This window comes from Pezoporus wallicus, unplaced genomic scaffold (assembly GCF_028554395.1).
Source record: "Pezoporus wallicus isolate ANWC-B61680 ecotype Strahan unplaced genomic scaffold, APGP_CSIRO_Pwel_v1 contig_6944, whole genome shotgun sequence".
NCBI lineage: Eukaryota > Metazoa > Chordata > Aves > Psittaciformes > Psittacidae > Pezoporus > Pezoporus wallicus.
Window position 1 is genome coordinate 853239 of NW_026636656.1, and position 15552 is coordinate 868790.

General features: G+C 41.8%; 1 protein-coding gene across 7 annotated transcripts in view; it reads left to right on the forward strand.

The window, feature by feature from the left end:
• The window catches only part of ABCC4 (ATP binding cassette subfamily C member 4), a 152807-nt gene continuing 137255 nt past the window's right edge, over positions 1 to 15552 (forward strand). For 3 of the 7 annotated variants that reach the window (XM_057401135.1, XM_057401139.1, XM_057401140.1), the window contains exons 1-2: positions 1 to 251; positions 13458 to 13568. In XM_057401135.1, coding sequence (XP_057257118.1) covers positions 178 to 251; positions 13458 to 13568 — 185 coding nt within the window. In that variant the 5' untranslated portion in view covers positions 1 to 177. Of the gene's footprint in view, positions 252 to 769; positions 838 to 3251; positions 3303 to 13457; positions 13569 to 15552 lie in introns of those variants that run through there. The other 4 variants (XM_057401137.1, XR_008971182.1, XM_057401134.1 and 1 more) reach the window with 4 other exon arrangements.

Genomic DNA, 15552 nt, shown 5'->3' on the forward strand with positions numbered 1-15552 from the left:
GCCGCGGGCGAGTCGGGCCGGCAGGAGGCGTCCTGCGGCGGGAGGGAGGGACGAGGCGGGGGTGCCAGCGCTCCCGGAAACAGCGCCGGCCGGCGGTACAGCGGCGGCGGCTGCCGTGGTGGGAAGTCGCTTGCTGGTCCTGCGCCCTCGCCGGGGCGGGTTGGCGCGGCGGGCGGCATGGAAGCGGTGTCCCACGAGGAGAAGCCCAACCCGCTGCGGGATGCCAACCTCTGCTCGCGGCTCTTCTTCTGGTGAGCGCCCGGTCTAAGGCAAGGGAGAAGGCGGCGGCGCCGTGCCCAGGCTTAGCGCCGCTCGCCTCGCCTCACTTTACCTCACCTGGTCGCTGGGCTGCGGGGCCCAGCCCGCGGGGACAGGGTGTATGTGCTGAGCTCAGGGTGAGGGCAGCGCGGGAGGGTCCGTGCGCCGCGGCGGCGGCGGGCGGGGGGGATGGGAGGTGTCTGTCGGCGCTGGTAGTGCCGGCCGCCGGTAGTGACTGTGCAGTCGCGGCTCGGCGCCGGCGTGTCAGCCGTACCGGCCGGGCAGCCGCTCGCGCGCAGGTGGCTTCTCGAGTGCGGCGAAGTCTCCTGAGGCGAAGCCGGCAGCCCGCGGCGGGCGGTAATCCCCGGCGGCTGTGCGGGGACAGCGCAGCCCTCGGCCTGCCCGCCTCGGGCGGCCCCGTCGCCCCGCTGGAGCACGTGTTCGATTCCCTGGGGAGCTGTGGGAGCGTCCTCCGCCGCTCTCCGCTTCCTTGCCCGTGTCCCCCCGGCCGGGTAGGGGGTGCAGGGCTGCTCCCTGGCCCTGCTCCTCTTCCCTGCTTTCATAACCGATCGCGACCAGGTATTGCTCATCTCGGCAGGGTTTGCTAATCTTGATTTCGGTGTGGGGCTTTCCCCCGTTTGAACGAGGTGGTTTCTGAGCTGAATAGCGGCGTGGGAGTTTCCCGATGTAAGGAATGGCGGGGCAGCAGCCTGGCTGCTCCCATCCCCGATTCAGCTGCAGTCAGTCTGCTGCCTTGGCTCTGGGGAGGCTTGGGGCATAGCAGAGTGAAGGCAGGGTCTGCAGAAGTGGTCCACGAACTTCCGTGGGACCAAATGACTGCTGGTCCAAAGTTAGTGCTTGTGCTCTTACTAGTGGAGACCTTGGCATGGGTATGTATAATAACTCAGAGCAGTGAGGAATTAACAGCTCAACAGTGTAGTTGCTTAGAAATATAACTGGAAAAGAGGTGCAAAGTGAAACAGGAGAACTTCAAGCTTGTCTGTCTTAGCAGATCCTCTTTGGAAGAGAGCAGTTACAGAGGTAGTGTTGATTCTGCATCACCTACTTCAGCCTGAGTCAGGGTCATGCTGTGTTCTGTGGTGGAGGAGGGAGAAGGAAGAGGTGCATGGCAGGTGGGGCTCTTTTTTTGGAAGCCTCTGAAACAGAAGTGAAAACCACTTTGATCCTGTAAGTAACTCAGAGCAGGTGCAGAAATCCCTTTTGAAAGGTAGGGAGATTTTAAAAGCCCTGAGAAATTTTAGCTAAATACATTTTCAGTCGTGAAGATGTCCTTAGAGGTACTCTGTGCAGAAAGAAAGGGGAAAAAAAGGAGGTTGTATGTTTGTGCAGAACTCTGTTTTCAGTATTTTGACTTACAGTTTCTTTTTTGATAGTGGGGTGACAGTGTTGGAAATAGCTTTGCTAGGAATCCCAGGCAGAATGGGAAGGGATGAACCTCGGCTGGCCATGTAGCATTCCAGAGCTCCTTCTGTTCAGTACCCTTTCCTTTGCTGGAATCTTGCGGTGGTACTGGTAGTTCTGCCAGAAACAGCCCAGCTGGAAGTGAAAATGGAAGTGTGTGGTACTCATAGCTAGCTTTTGGACAGATCATATCATCCTTTTTTAGTCCTTCTCTGTCAGTCTGAATGTATCACAGTGAAGTGTTCAACAGCAACAACAAAGTACCTTAAATTTACCACTTTTTAGGTGGACACCTGAAAGGTTCCTTTTACTCCAGACATGTTTGTAGGTTCTCGCTGCAAAGGGGAGGGTAGATGGAAGTCTGTGCTTGCAGGATGACAGGCCTGCTGAAAGTCCAGAGATTGACTGTGACTTCATGCTTTGCAGTCAAATGGTAGTCTATAACTTTAAGGCTTGTGCTTTGAAACAGGGTTTAGTGCGATATGAAAAGCTTTAAAATGCTCTGTGTACTGGTTTCAGGCTTTCACGGCTGTATAATTCACGAGAGTGAAAAAACCCTTTTAAAATCTCTTTTACCTATGTTGCAAGTCATAATGAAAAATACCTGTATATCCTTGACGTTTACTAGCCGGAAAGCATTAGTATTTTCTTAGTGAAAGTTTCAGCTGAAATGTTGTCTTCAGTGGCTTAAATTGAGTAAGCAGAGGCTGTCACTTTTCTGCAGGTTAATACTGTTTTATATGAAATCAAGGAAGTATTGAAACACCCTGCATGACCTATAAATCTCACTTTAGGGGTGGCTTCAGGAATTGCTCTTCATTTCTACAACATATATAGCATCTGACAGCTGTATGAGTACTGCTTTGGTGCTGCTTCATTTTAACTGCCGTCTCACACAGGATGTTCCAAAATGTTTTTTTCTGGAGAACTGGAAAAACAGTGCTTGAGGAGGGCTGGCCTGGGAGTAGCCACAACCACCATGTGGTTGCTCAAGTATGCCTGCTCTGCTCTTCCAAATGCCAGGTGCTGGCTGCTTGTTATTAATGAGGGTAGAATGTAGGGCATTGCAGGTAGCAAGGCAAGGATTGTTCTTGCATTTATTTTATTTATATTCTGCTCCAAAAGTGCAATTTCACCATTGTAAGGAAGCACATTCTCATTTGTTGTCAGTGGTGCAGAAGAAAAGCTAGAATTAATACCTGGCAGAAACAGGATCAAACTCACAGGAGAAAAGAAGTCATGTTTTCATTGAATTATAAAACGAAGGTAATGAGTGTGTAGGCTGAAGACACATTCTTCTCCCATTGTTCAAAGCTTGTCTTCTTGCTTTTTTGTGACTTTGACAAGTATGAGCTTGATGAACATTAAATGCTCTAGTAGTACATTCATGGGAAAGAGGAGCATCTGGATTGTGTATGAATATTGTTATTTTTATAATGCATCCCTTGCGTAATATTAGTCTGCATGTCTCAAGAATAAAAAGCTATTTCTGACAGAAGTATGAAGATCAGGGCAGTCACAAAATATTCTTGTTTTCCCTGTATCTTGCTGAGTTGTCTGTATTAGCGCAGGATTATCAAGCTCAGATTGTTGTTCTGGATGTTCCAGATGTGACTCTGAAGGTCAGTAGTTACTGTAATAAGTTCTCATGCTCACTAAACATCTTTAAGCTTGGGATGGTAGTTCAGTTATAAAGTTAGCAGAGCTGGGGTATATTTCTGGTTTACTTTATCTATATTTTTTTGTGGTTTTGGTTTGTTTTTTTTTTGTTTGTTTTTTTAATATTTTACTTTTTTATTGCTGGCTCAGCTTGCTGGTAAGAATGAAGGCTTTGAAAGATGGATAGGAGGATTTTCTTTCTTTTTTAGGTATGTCCAAGAAAGAGAGAATTCAGTCCAGTGTTTTTCATGTTCAGGCAGTTATTCTGTTGTAGAAAGTGTTTTGAGTGCGAAAAGCCTTATACTCCATACTTTGAGTTGAAAACAGCATTTTCACATGTTTTTTTCTGCTGGGTATGGTGAAGGGGAGTATTAACAGCTGTACTAATAAATCAATAATAAAAGAGTATCTTTTCTAAATATTAACACATCTTTGAGCTTACATGTTCATTAAACAGCAGGTGTATTTTTATTTGCTTATAGCATTTGCTCCCTTGGGTTGTCAAAGGTATTCTAACCATACAGCAGTTGAATTTTTATGCGTTCTGTTGTTCAGGCATCAAGTCCACTTCAGTGGAGAGTTACAAAACATGGGCTGTGATTAAAGTTTTAGAAGACTTTTGGCCTGTTAATAACGTGAGAAGGAGGGCAAGCTGGAACACCCTGGAAAGGATATCTGGTGGTTTTGCTCAGAAAAAGAAAAGAAATTAAAGTCCTGCTAAATTTCATACATTATAATTTGTTATTAATAATAATTACTTCCCCATCACAGACTTGCTGTGACTATGACATGTTCTTGGCTCCTTCGGAGCACTGAATGCTATCAGCATCCTGAAGCTGGGTGCATTTTACATCATCGCTTGACACGTGGCAACTGCCATTAAAATAGCTGCGTTAAAACATGAACTGAAAACTTGCCCCAAGGCATCTGTGCAGTTAATGATCCCAAGGAAGAAATGATTGGTTTATCATTACCTGTTGGTGTCTGACAGCATTGTTCTTGGCTTACTAAGCATGTACTTTAGGGAAAATGACAAAACCACTAAGTCTTCTTCACATCTCTGACTTGGAGCGCAGTGAGAGAAGAGTGAAAAAAATCTTTACCTTGGGATTGAAATGTGGACAGAATGAGGTAAGCACAGGCACGCGAGTCCAAGGATTTTCAGTGATGACAGCGCAGTATGTAGCTGTCTGACCAAATGCATTCATGTCGCATACCTCCTGTGTAGCAGAATAAATCTGCATGCTTTCCTTAACTTCTTCCTCCTCTCTCATCCTATAGCTTAGAACCAGAAGGGCCACTGACTGATTTAGCTGGGCTTCTGAGTAGGCCAAAGTATCACCTGCATTTTAATCCTGTAATGTTGCTCTCTACAAAAGCATGTCTTGCCTTGCACTGAATGAAGTTAGGGAGAGAATTCTTCATGTTGCTTGGAAGTTCCAGCCTGAGTCCAGCAGTGCCACCGTTAAAATTGTTCCGTGTGCCTTACTTTGTGAGTGAATAGATTTGCCTGTGAGGATTTTACATGTTCTTCAGGTAGCAAATGAGTATCTCAGTAGCATCAGGCATTGCAATTTGCCATCCCACCAATTCCCTGAAATTGGTGATGGTGGTGACTCCGAACATATGCCACTGTGTAAAGATCTCTAAGGAAGCTAGATTTTACTTCATTTATTGACTTACTGGTGCAGGACAGTTGTGGTACTGTAAGAAACTCTAAAGAAATATGTAAGTATCTTCAGTATAGGTAAACAGAAACCTCATTTTCAATACTTAAAGAATGAAATGGCACTTTTTCTCGATTGAAAAAGACTGAGGATCATCCATACAACTTTGTTTAAAGATAATGCCTTGTTTCTTCGTTTGTCAGATACTTAGTATCCTATAGTCAAATTTGAATCATTCAGTGTCTTGAACTACTGCATTTACTTGCAGTAAGTTTTGCTTGTTTAATTGCAAGGTAGCTATATTATGCAGAAGAAGATACTGTTGACAATCATTGTCAGGGAAGGTAAAATACGTGGGTAAAGAGTGCTAAATAGATTATATCATGTACAGCAAATGTGTATAAACTATCATAATATTAGCACTTGCTATCTACAGTAAATATCTGTGCTCAGATACACAATCAGATGAACTGTTTTGAGTACAACACCAAGCCTGTTTGCCTTTGGAATGCCCTAAATAAAGCATGTTGTAGCATTCAGGAGAAGAAATGTCCCTGTTAATTCCTGCAAAACTTAAAAACTAGGAGTATGTTGTGCAGTGGTGGTTTTTTTTCCCCTTTTTTCCAGAAATCTTTTTTTGTCCCCACTTCTAGAAAATTCGTCAAGGCTGTAAGTAGAGTGGAGAGGGAGATAACACAGTTAGATTCTGGGAATAGAAGCTTAAAAAGACCAGTCATCTGGGTTTTGGGGGTTGTTTTTTTGTATCCCTGATACTCGACCACTTGTAATACCAGTGTGAATTCACAGGTGATTTTAAATCTTCCATTACTTGTCAGAAAGGAAGTTAATACAGAAATTGCTACCATTAGGTTTTAGTAGTCGTATTTTCTTCTAGATACTGAAATCTGAGACCATTATGCTGAACCAAACTTTCTGCTTAACACTGGTTTGAGGGTCTGAGCCTTTTTCTTATTGTTAGTTGTTGCTATTAAACATGTATGGAAGCTGTAACAGTTTTTATGTGCGTTTTTCAAATGATGAAGCAGCTGCCTACTCTGGCTAAGTTGTTTCAGTAGTATCTGCTTTTTTTCCTCTTTCCTTGCTCTGTTTGTACTTTTTCTTGCGATCTGGAACATCAGGAAGTACATTAACATAATCAAGTATCTGATACCTGGCTGATGCAGGGTAGCTGAACAGCATGAAAATAGCCTGCAATAAATGCAGTTAAGTACCAATTGAGTTACTGTCAGCACCAGAAAGTGGGTGTTCAGCAACTTAGCTGCTTACGCTGTGCTGTGAAAAAGTACCAGCTCAGAAGATGAGATGAAGCTTGAGTATCAAAGGTTAATACAGTCTGGCATTGCAACTGGAAGCCTGAAGGGTGTTTTTGAGTTAACATGGCTTTGAAGTAATTTCATTGTATTCCTATTTTTTTCTTACCGTAAGCAATGAGAAAATCTACTGTTTAAGCTGCAGTAAGCCAGGGACGGAAGTTGCAACAAAAACACCAATTGAGAAACATCTCAAAAAGTACCAGAACTGACTCTGTTTGTTAATTGTAGGTGACTGTGTTGGTAAGGGACGTGGGAAAAGGCAGCTTACTGAAGAGAATGAGTGAGCCTGTGAAAAACAGATAGGTTTAAAAAAAATAATGACATGATGATTACAAACTATTGCAGTGATAATTACGAATTTTTGCAAAATAACACTGGAGACTGTCAGTGTATGTCCTGTCTCTACATCCCATCCCAGCAGTGCTCCTGTGGACTGAAAGCAAGTACACAGCAGTGTTGGATTTGCACTGCTGATGTAGAAATTCAGCTCACAAAGGTAGGTGATGAGCAGTACAACAAAGCAGGTGGACAGCTGAAGTAAGCTTTGGAGGATAATCAATATGGATTTATAACCAAAAAGTACCATGAGGAAACCCCATTTATTTAAAAAACCAAAAACCAAAAAACCCCAAACCAACAAGCTCCAAAGCAGGTGATGAAAGAGAACGAAATACATGTTACTCAGCAGATTAGTAGTTGAAGTAGTGCTTCCAAGCTGCTTAGAGAAATGAAATCCCAGTAGAGGAATTTGAGTAAAGAAAGACTCTCCTTTGCAACTGTTGAAAGTAACTGCAGATTGAATGTAAACAGATGATGCTTGTAATGTAATGCACAAATAGGCTTAAGAGGGATGGGGAAAATGGCGTTCTTAAGCCACTTCCTTAATGAATTAGTTGATGAGAGTATAAAAGATGTGGCTTTGGCTGGGTGCTGTAAAATTACCCAGAAGTTAAACTTCTGCCTACAATTACAAATAAAGAAGGACAAAATAAAAGATTTTTCTAACTAGAAGAGCAGCCCATGTAGATTGATTTTTTTCTGACTTGGCTTGTGATAAAGCAAAGGCTTTTGGGAAACTGGTAAGAGCAACTTTTTGCACTTATGCAGAGGAAGGTACTGAAATGTGTATGTGACTGACTATGGTGATACTATTGTGTGGCTGGTCAGGGCAATGGAAGCTGATAGGTGTCTGTTTGCCCGACAAACACATCCTTTGATCTTGGGGTTTTCTTTTATTTGTGTCAGCTTTGTAACGTAATTCCAAATTTGTAATGTAATTCCAAATGCGTCTTGGCTCATGTTCTGTGACAAACTTTCTCAGTTCATGAAGAACTTGCAATATATGCCTGCATTTCTGGAAAGCTCTGCAAGTCTGCTCTGCAGTGCGAGAATGGTACTTTTTTGAGCATTTGCAAGCAGGATATGATATAAATCCAGAGGTGCAGCAGGTCCTGTCCCTGGGTTAATGAACCAGTTCAGCTGGACACTGCTTTTAGTTTAATGAACTTAAGTGTAATATATTTTGGCTGAAAAGAAATTATTTTGGGATACTAGGAAACCTGATTTCAAAGTTTTCTCATTTAGGAAGTTGTATTTCATGTATGAAACAGAGTAGCGTGACTGTCCTGATTGCGTAATGACTGTGCCTTTCGGGTAGGGCCTGAGTCTCTCACACGCTATCTCTGTGAAGAAGGGGATGACTTGAGACCTCCCCTTGATGTCTCATTTCTCTTACAAGGGTATGGAAACACTGAGCTTTTTCTGAAGATCTTAGAGTAGTTCTGAAATTCTTTTGGAGTTGCTCTAATTGCAGCTGCTAAAAAATTGCACTTTCCTGAACAACTATGTAAATTGTGGCTGGTTGACTGTGTTGTAATATTACAGGGTGTGTAATCCAGGAGTAGGGAACTGCAGGAAGTGAATGTTTATATTGTGGTCTTTGTGTATCTGCTGGTTCAGAAATGAATCACTTTCCTTTTTTATCAGTGCCCAAGGTACTGCTGTAAAGGTGAAAAGCTTTTTGGGGTCAGAGCAGTGAGTTTTGCAGTTGGCTATCTCTTGGGTTTGCACCAGGTTACAGGGGGATTTTTTAAATTTGTTTTTTAATCTATCCCTAGTGACATCAGTATTCTGGCAATAGCAGGGACTAATTCTGGGCTTCTTTCCAGACTGATGTCTTTGATCAGCTAATCATCTTGATAGAACAGAGGCATTCCCAGTAGAACAGAAGGTACTGGGGATTCTTCCAGATACTCAGATTTTTATGTGTAGCTTGTGCTAGGAAAAATTTGGGCTAAGCTTTTTGAAAAGCATCATGTGAACCCTGTGTTTTGGAAGAGTGTCTGAAATGAGGTGATGTGTAAAGAACCAAATAATCATGCAGAATTCTTAGCAAACAGGAAGATACGTGGGAAAAGAGAAGACAGTGGCTAATGCGTCCCATTTTTATTTGAGTTGAACAGCTTCTTCAAAGGGAAATACGGAAATGTGGTACTGAGGTGTGAGTCTTTCCTCTCCACCCTGTTGTTTTTCTTCAGGCAACAGATTGCTAGCAAGTCTATTTTATACCCTATATATATATACCCTATATACTATAAGAGTAGTTTGCATCACTGTCAATATATTCCCTCAATTTCTCCAGGTCATCTTTAATTTTGTTTATTGTTTTAGCTTTTTTATTAAAGAATAATGCAGCTTGCACAGGTTTTGTGTTCATAGCAAATTCTAATTTTCATGTGGGCTTCCTCCCCCACCTTCCCCCTTGAAGAGATCAGTGTTAACCTGATGTCTGTTTGGACAAAAGACAGACCGCTCTAAAAGTAGTCTTACTTCATGGGTAAGTTTAGGTTTCAGGGATGTTCTTTATGTAGTCCATTGCGTTACTTGCCAGCTTCCTTTAACAGTCCTCTTACAGCACTCTTTAATTTAACTGAGCCTTCAGGCAAGAGAAGGGCTTGGTTAGTTTGCTTGTTAGGAGTGTGTGACTCCAGTAACAGCAGGCTGTGTGAAATAGGTTGGTCTCAATTCTGCTCTAAGTGCAGAGAATTCCACTGGGTGTAATCTAGATGTAGCATCCTGGTGGAAATTACTCACTTTAATGACTGAATATGAACATTTGCTAAGTCTTCCGTCTGAAAGCGGACCTACTGGTGTGAAGTTCAGCGTGCATCAGTGAGATGTGAAACTTGAACTGCTCTTGCAGTACAAAGAATTTGCAATGGACAAATAGAAGACCTCATTCTTGGGCTAAAAGTTCTTCAAGGATTAAGTGCAATTTCAAAAGAAAACTTTTTAAACACCTTCTGAAGATCTTCAAGTATAGTCTACAGTAACACAACATGCTGTTAAAATCTTTTGTATTCTCAAGACCTCCATAATAGTAGTACATCTTGAAGATGGGTGTTTTTGGGGAGAGTAGTCAGAAAGCTCAACAATGGGTGGTTATTCTTGGTTCTTTTTGATCCCCCCCCCCAACCCTGCAGAAACATGGACTTCTGCTGAGTCTTTGCCATGTTGTCCATTATAATAAATGAGTCACAAAATGAATTACTATGGTTTTCTGCATACTCTACATTCCTTTCCTTCTTTAATGTTAACATAGGGCTTATAGTGCAATGTAATACTGTTTTCAAAATTATGGATTAAACTAACAGAAAAATGTGAGGAGCCTTGAATTTGCACTAGGTCTCAGTGGAATTAATAGTCTGAAAACCGTCAGATTTTTGGCAGATTTTACCCTGCACTATTATCTCCATCTGCTGCTTCATTTGGAAAATCAGTCTCATGGTATGTACAGTGCTTGATTGGTGTGGAGATGAGGGGACAAAAGGGATTTGGTACAAATTGTAAGAACTCAGTGGAGGTGGGTATATCATCAGTAAGTATTTTAGAGAGTCAAGGCCAAAGGATAAATTAGATTATTCTAGGAATTCTGTAGTCTTGAGACCATTCAGTTGTCTTTCACCTGATTGCTTTGCACATGAACTACACTATGGCTGTGGTCTGCACCTTCTGCTGCTGTTGACTGCAGTGCTGTTTAAAACTGGTATTAGGAGCAGTTGCTCTCAACAGAAGCATTGTTCCTCCTGTGGCTCGGTTGTGGTTTTTTGAAAAGTGAAAGTAAAGGAATGGTGTTCTACAGACTAACATTAAGAGCATTGTTTCGTTTCTTCAAAGTGTATGCTAAAATATATTTTTAATTGTCTTTTATTCTCCTCTGTGCATTCTCTTACGTGCCGGTAATGGACAGCACTGTTCAGCACTGGTGAGGCCACACAGTTCTGGGCTCCCCAGTGCGAGAGAGACATGGGCATACTTGAGAGAGTCAAAGGATGATGCAGGGGCTAGAGCATCTCTCCTATGAGGAAAGGCTAGGAGAACTGGGACTGTTCAGCTTGGAGAAGAGGAGCGTCAGGGGGATCTCATCAATGTATTTAAATACCTGAAGGAAGAGTGCAAGGTGGGCAGAGGAAGGCTCTTTTCAGTACTGCCCCATGGCAGTTCAGGAGGCAGTGAGTTCAAGCTGAAACACAGGAGGTTCCCTCTGAACATCAGGAAATACTTTTTCACTGTGAGTGTGAACGAGCATTGGCACAGGTTGCCAAGGGAGGTTGTAGAGCCTCCATCCTTGGTCATACTCAAAAGCTGTCTGGACATAGTCCTGGGCAGCCAGCTCTAGGTGGCCCTGCTTGAGCAGGGGGGTTAGACCAGATGAGTTAGAGAGGTCCCTTCTAACCAATCCCAGCCATTTTGTGATTCTGTAATAAATATTTATGCTCCTTGTTAAATGTCAGAATGATTTTTGCTTTCACCACCTTGGCAACAGTAGCTGGTGGAATCTCGTAACCATTTCCTTAGATGTGAGAAGGATTTATGCTTTATTTTCCTGAAGGAACTGCCTCATCCTGATTCTCATGGTAAAGGATTTGGGGAAGAGAACTTGGTCTGTATTCTTCTCTGTCAGACAGACCTGTGACTTGTTTATGGATTAACTCTTTTAATATTGATATTGCAAGAGGAGGAACACTTGGTATCAGCCATGTGAGTCAACTGAAGTCTGTAGATCTTTCCCATAACTGTCTGTCCTGGAGCACACAGGGTGTCTCTTGTCCAGCAGGCAGAAATTGTTTGAATGGCCTTGAGGTTATTTGCATCGTGTCTACTTTTTACCTGTGGTTGGCTGCAAGAACTGTGGCTGAATAAGTATTTCAGTGGAGCATAGTCATTGTGTCAAACCAGGCAGAAGCTCTTCTGCTGGTTGGAGCAATTGGTCTTCGAGAGACTTTGTCGGGACCTGTAGGGAAGTTGTGGCAGCGATTTGAGCCCTGGTGCTATTTGACCATACAGTCCAAGCACCAGACTTGTCTGACAAGTACTTTCTGTTTCTAATTGTGCCTTTAACATACATTTAGGATTTAACAGCTCACATACACAAACCTTTAGTACTCACTCCAAGAGTTTAAAAAGGGCTGTTAGGCATCAAAGATGCTACTCTAAGGATAGACTCTTAATCTTTGAATGAGTCACACAAACACTGTGCTAACATGCTATACAGTGAAGGAAAAACACTATTAAATCCCATTTGTTATAAGCAGTTGTGCCATGGAGACTGTGAAAAAGGTTTTTGCAACAGTTCTGTCTTCAGTGAAACTCTCTGAACGCCCTCCACCCCAGAACTAATCAACAAACTTCTTATAAGCCAGTGTATACAAAATGTAATTGGAACATGCCCGAGCAAGAAATGCAAAGCTAGTTGATGAGTATTCATAACCACTGTTGTGGTTGTGAATAAAGAAATGTTCTCATTGTAAACCATCCCAGTTTTGAATTCTCACATGTAGGCCTTCCAGAAGATAATACACTTCACCTAGTGCACCAGGTGCTCTTTTAAAAACTATGTTGATGAAGTCAGGGGATAATTAAGCATCAGATACTAAACAGCAGTTATGAGCTTTCACAGGCAATAGAAATTGCACAGACACCTTGCAGTGAGTGCAAGAATATGTTTTCCTAAACAGATCCATTCCTGACCTCTTGGTTCTGATCATGTTGACCAGCTGGGAAAGTACTTGTAGTAAACAGGCCTGACACCCAAAATCTGCATTTCTCCTGGAAACCAGCTATCATGGATTTGGTAGAGAGACAAAGTGGCAAACTGCAAGTTCCCTAACGAGTTGATCCCACTTGATGCCTGTTTCAGAGGTGTCATTCTCTTTTGGTCCATCTCGTGAGCAGCTTGGTCAGTTTCGTGCTTTCTGCCATGCATCAGTCTGCTCTGTGGAGTGCAGCTGAAACTGTTTGGATCTTCTTGATGTGTGTTTCAGGCTTGAAGAAGGATCTAGATGCATAAAAGCTAGTCTTACTGTTCGCTGACAGTATTATTTGAACTATCAAAATGCTGCATTTTCCAACAAATCTACAGTAGCACCATTAAAGTTTGTCTTCAAAGTGCTCTCGTAAAATACTGAGCTTTTAAAAATCTGCCCACTAAGGAAACTGAGCTGTTAGACAGTATTTTCCTTTTTGGAGCCTACGTGCTCTGACTGCGTGCTTTTTGTTTGTATTTCCAAACATGGCTAATATCACTTCTAGTAGTAATCCATTATTTTCCCATTTTTACATGAGTGGTTGTCTCTAAGTTACTGACCTAATTGCTGTCAAGATGGTAGTTTAACAGCAGTTAGTTTTTTTCCTCATGTAAGTGAATAGTCATGCTAGTTACAAAAATGTCTTTTAATGTGTATTACCATTTTATTTACAACTCTGCCAATATTTTAATAGTTGGATTAGGTTCTGTGTTTTTTCCTAAATATTTAAAGGAATGCTAATTTTCCTTAAACGTAAGGAAACACTGTAAGAAAACAGTTGCCTTAAGGCCAAGAATTGTACTGGCTGTCAAATAGGGTGCTATGGGCATAAACAGCTTTAGGAAATGGAAAATGTTTTCCCATTTGTGAAAGGGAGATGACTTAGTTCTTAGGTAAGAGAAAAGTGCAGTAAAATGCATGGATGTTGGGTGATGCAGGAGAAGAGGAGGCAGGAAAGGGATAAAGGAATAAGTAAAGAAACTACTCTTTTGGTTTGCTGATCAGTTTATTAATAATTTGTATGTAAATAGGTGGTTGAATCCCATATTTATCATTGGCCATAAACGGAAGCTTGAAGAAGATGATATGTATAAAGTGCTGCCAGAAGATTCCTCAGAGAAGCTTGGAGAAGAATTGCAGTGGTAAGAAGGAAAATAATTGTTCCCTTTTATTGAGTTTCTGCTGGGGAAAGCAAGAGTTTTATTTCTGGACTAAAATTAGAGGTGGTTGTAAAGTTTAACAAGGTCTGCTGTCAAAAATGCTGACGCACTAACGGCAATATTTAGAACTTGTTTACCATGGAAGCATTTTAATGTCTTTTCAAGTTATACGTAATGAAAATGCATTAGTCTTTCAGTTATGTCATTTGTAATTAATCTGACACTTCGCAGAATGCTTGGAAAAGAAGACTTTTCATCAACTGTTACTGCCGTAATCCGTAATAAATTAATGTGAGCCTTCTGTCCATGGGTAGAATAGCTGTGGAAACTTTTGAAATTTCTCTCTATGAAAGTGGGGAAAAATGTTAGGGGTTTTTCTTTGTTGTTTTCGGTTTTGAGCACAAACTGAATTAAGTGACAGCTGTCTACCCTTTATGTATGTGTGTATATAAATGTATGTATGCTGAAAATATGCCCCTCTTTAGTGAATGGATAGAATGCCTTGGACATCTGAAACTTGTGTCTAGAAGGTGTTTTTAGTTTGTTATAAATACTCTTTCATGGACTGTGTACCAAGTCATGTTGTTATGAACCCAGGAAGATCTCTTTCTTTTTTAATAGTGAAATATCTTCCAAGAATAACAGTTTGTCGATTGTCTTGAACCTTGCAATAGCTAACATTTTTGCCCTCAAATAATCTTTTGTTAAATATAATTGGAGGAAGTGGTGTCTCCTGGTGAAAGGTGGCCTCTGTATTAGGGAATTGTGGCCTTGCTATTTCTTGCCATTACACTGAAGGTAGAGCAACTCAAATTTCCTGATAGTTTGGTTGGGGTGAGAGACTCTTCAACAAGTAAAAAGAATCTGGGAATGAATGATTATGACAGGTCATGCATCATCCTGCTCTGGATGAGTTAACTGAAGAAAAAGGGTAGGTGATAACCTCACAGGAGTGCAGCTTTTAACATCTCTGTAGCTGGAGAGCTTTGCCAAGTTCCACAGCTGTGTCTTGAAGTTCAAGGAGTTAGCTGTGGAGGAAGATGGACTCTTTCCAATGATTCTTACAGTAAAGGCACACACTTTCCATGAGTCAGGAAATGGTAGAAAATACAGCATGCCAAAAAAAAAAAAAAAAAAAAGAAGTGGTTTTTAATTCTGTAGTGTACCTGGCCAAGAAGCACACAATATAATTCGTAAATAGCCACCTAAGGAAGTAGCCTTTTCTCTTGGGCCAGCAAACACAAGAGAATCTACACAGTTTCAATTTTGACTCTGAAGTATTTAGACAATAACTCTGTAACCCTTCAAGGGGGTTAAAAAAAGAAAGTTTTATTATCCATATTGTATGCCTCAAACTTGTGTGCTGTGTTGCAAAATAATTTGGCTTTCATGCCTTAGACTCATTTCAGCTCTCAAACTAACAAGGTCAGAAAGTCTGGCAAGAAATATTTAGCCTCCAGAAGAAAGGGTGAGTATCCTGTCTGGTAACAGCATGCTTTAAGAAGTTGGCTTAAGTTCTGATACTTTCTTCTTAAAATTGTGCTTGTTGTTATTGTCTTTGATTTTAATACAAACAGATTGCTCTCTCCTTGTGGGCAGACACGTGGTAATGCAAAGGTCTTCGCCACTCTGCTGCTGTAATCCTTGCCTTCAGAGAGACATGTGGAGTGTTAGGTGGCAAAACTGCTGCAGACAGTTGCGTTTGTGCCATATCTGCTTGTCCTCATCAAAGCACGTGGTAGAAAGATCCAGGCATGAGAAGAGGTTGTTCATCACAGCCTCCCTTGGGAAGTGCAGTGCTTATATGACAGTAAAGACAGTCCATGCTTCCTCAGTTTAGTCCGTAGTTAGGAGATCATATGGTATTAGGCTCTTAACTAAGTTAAGTGTCTGTCTGAACTGAGAGAAGAAGAAAAAAAGGGTTCCTCATCAGCAAGTATGACAAAGGCAGTAGTAGCCAACAGTG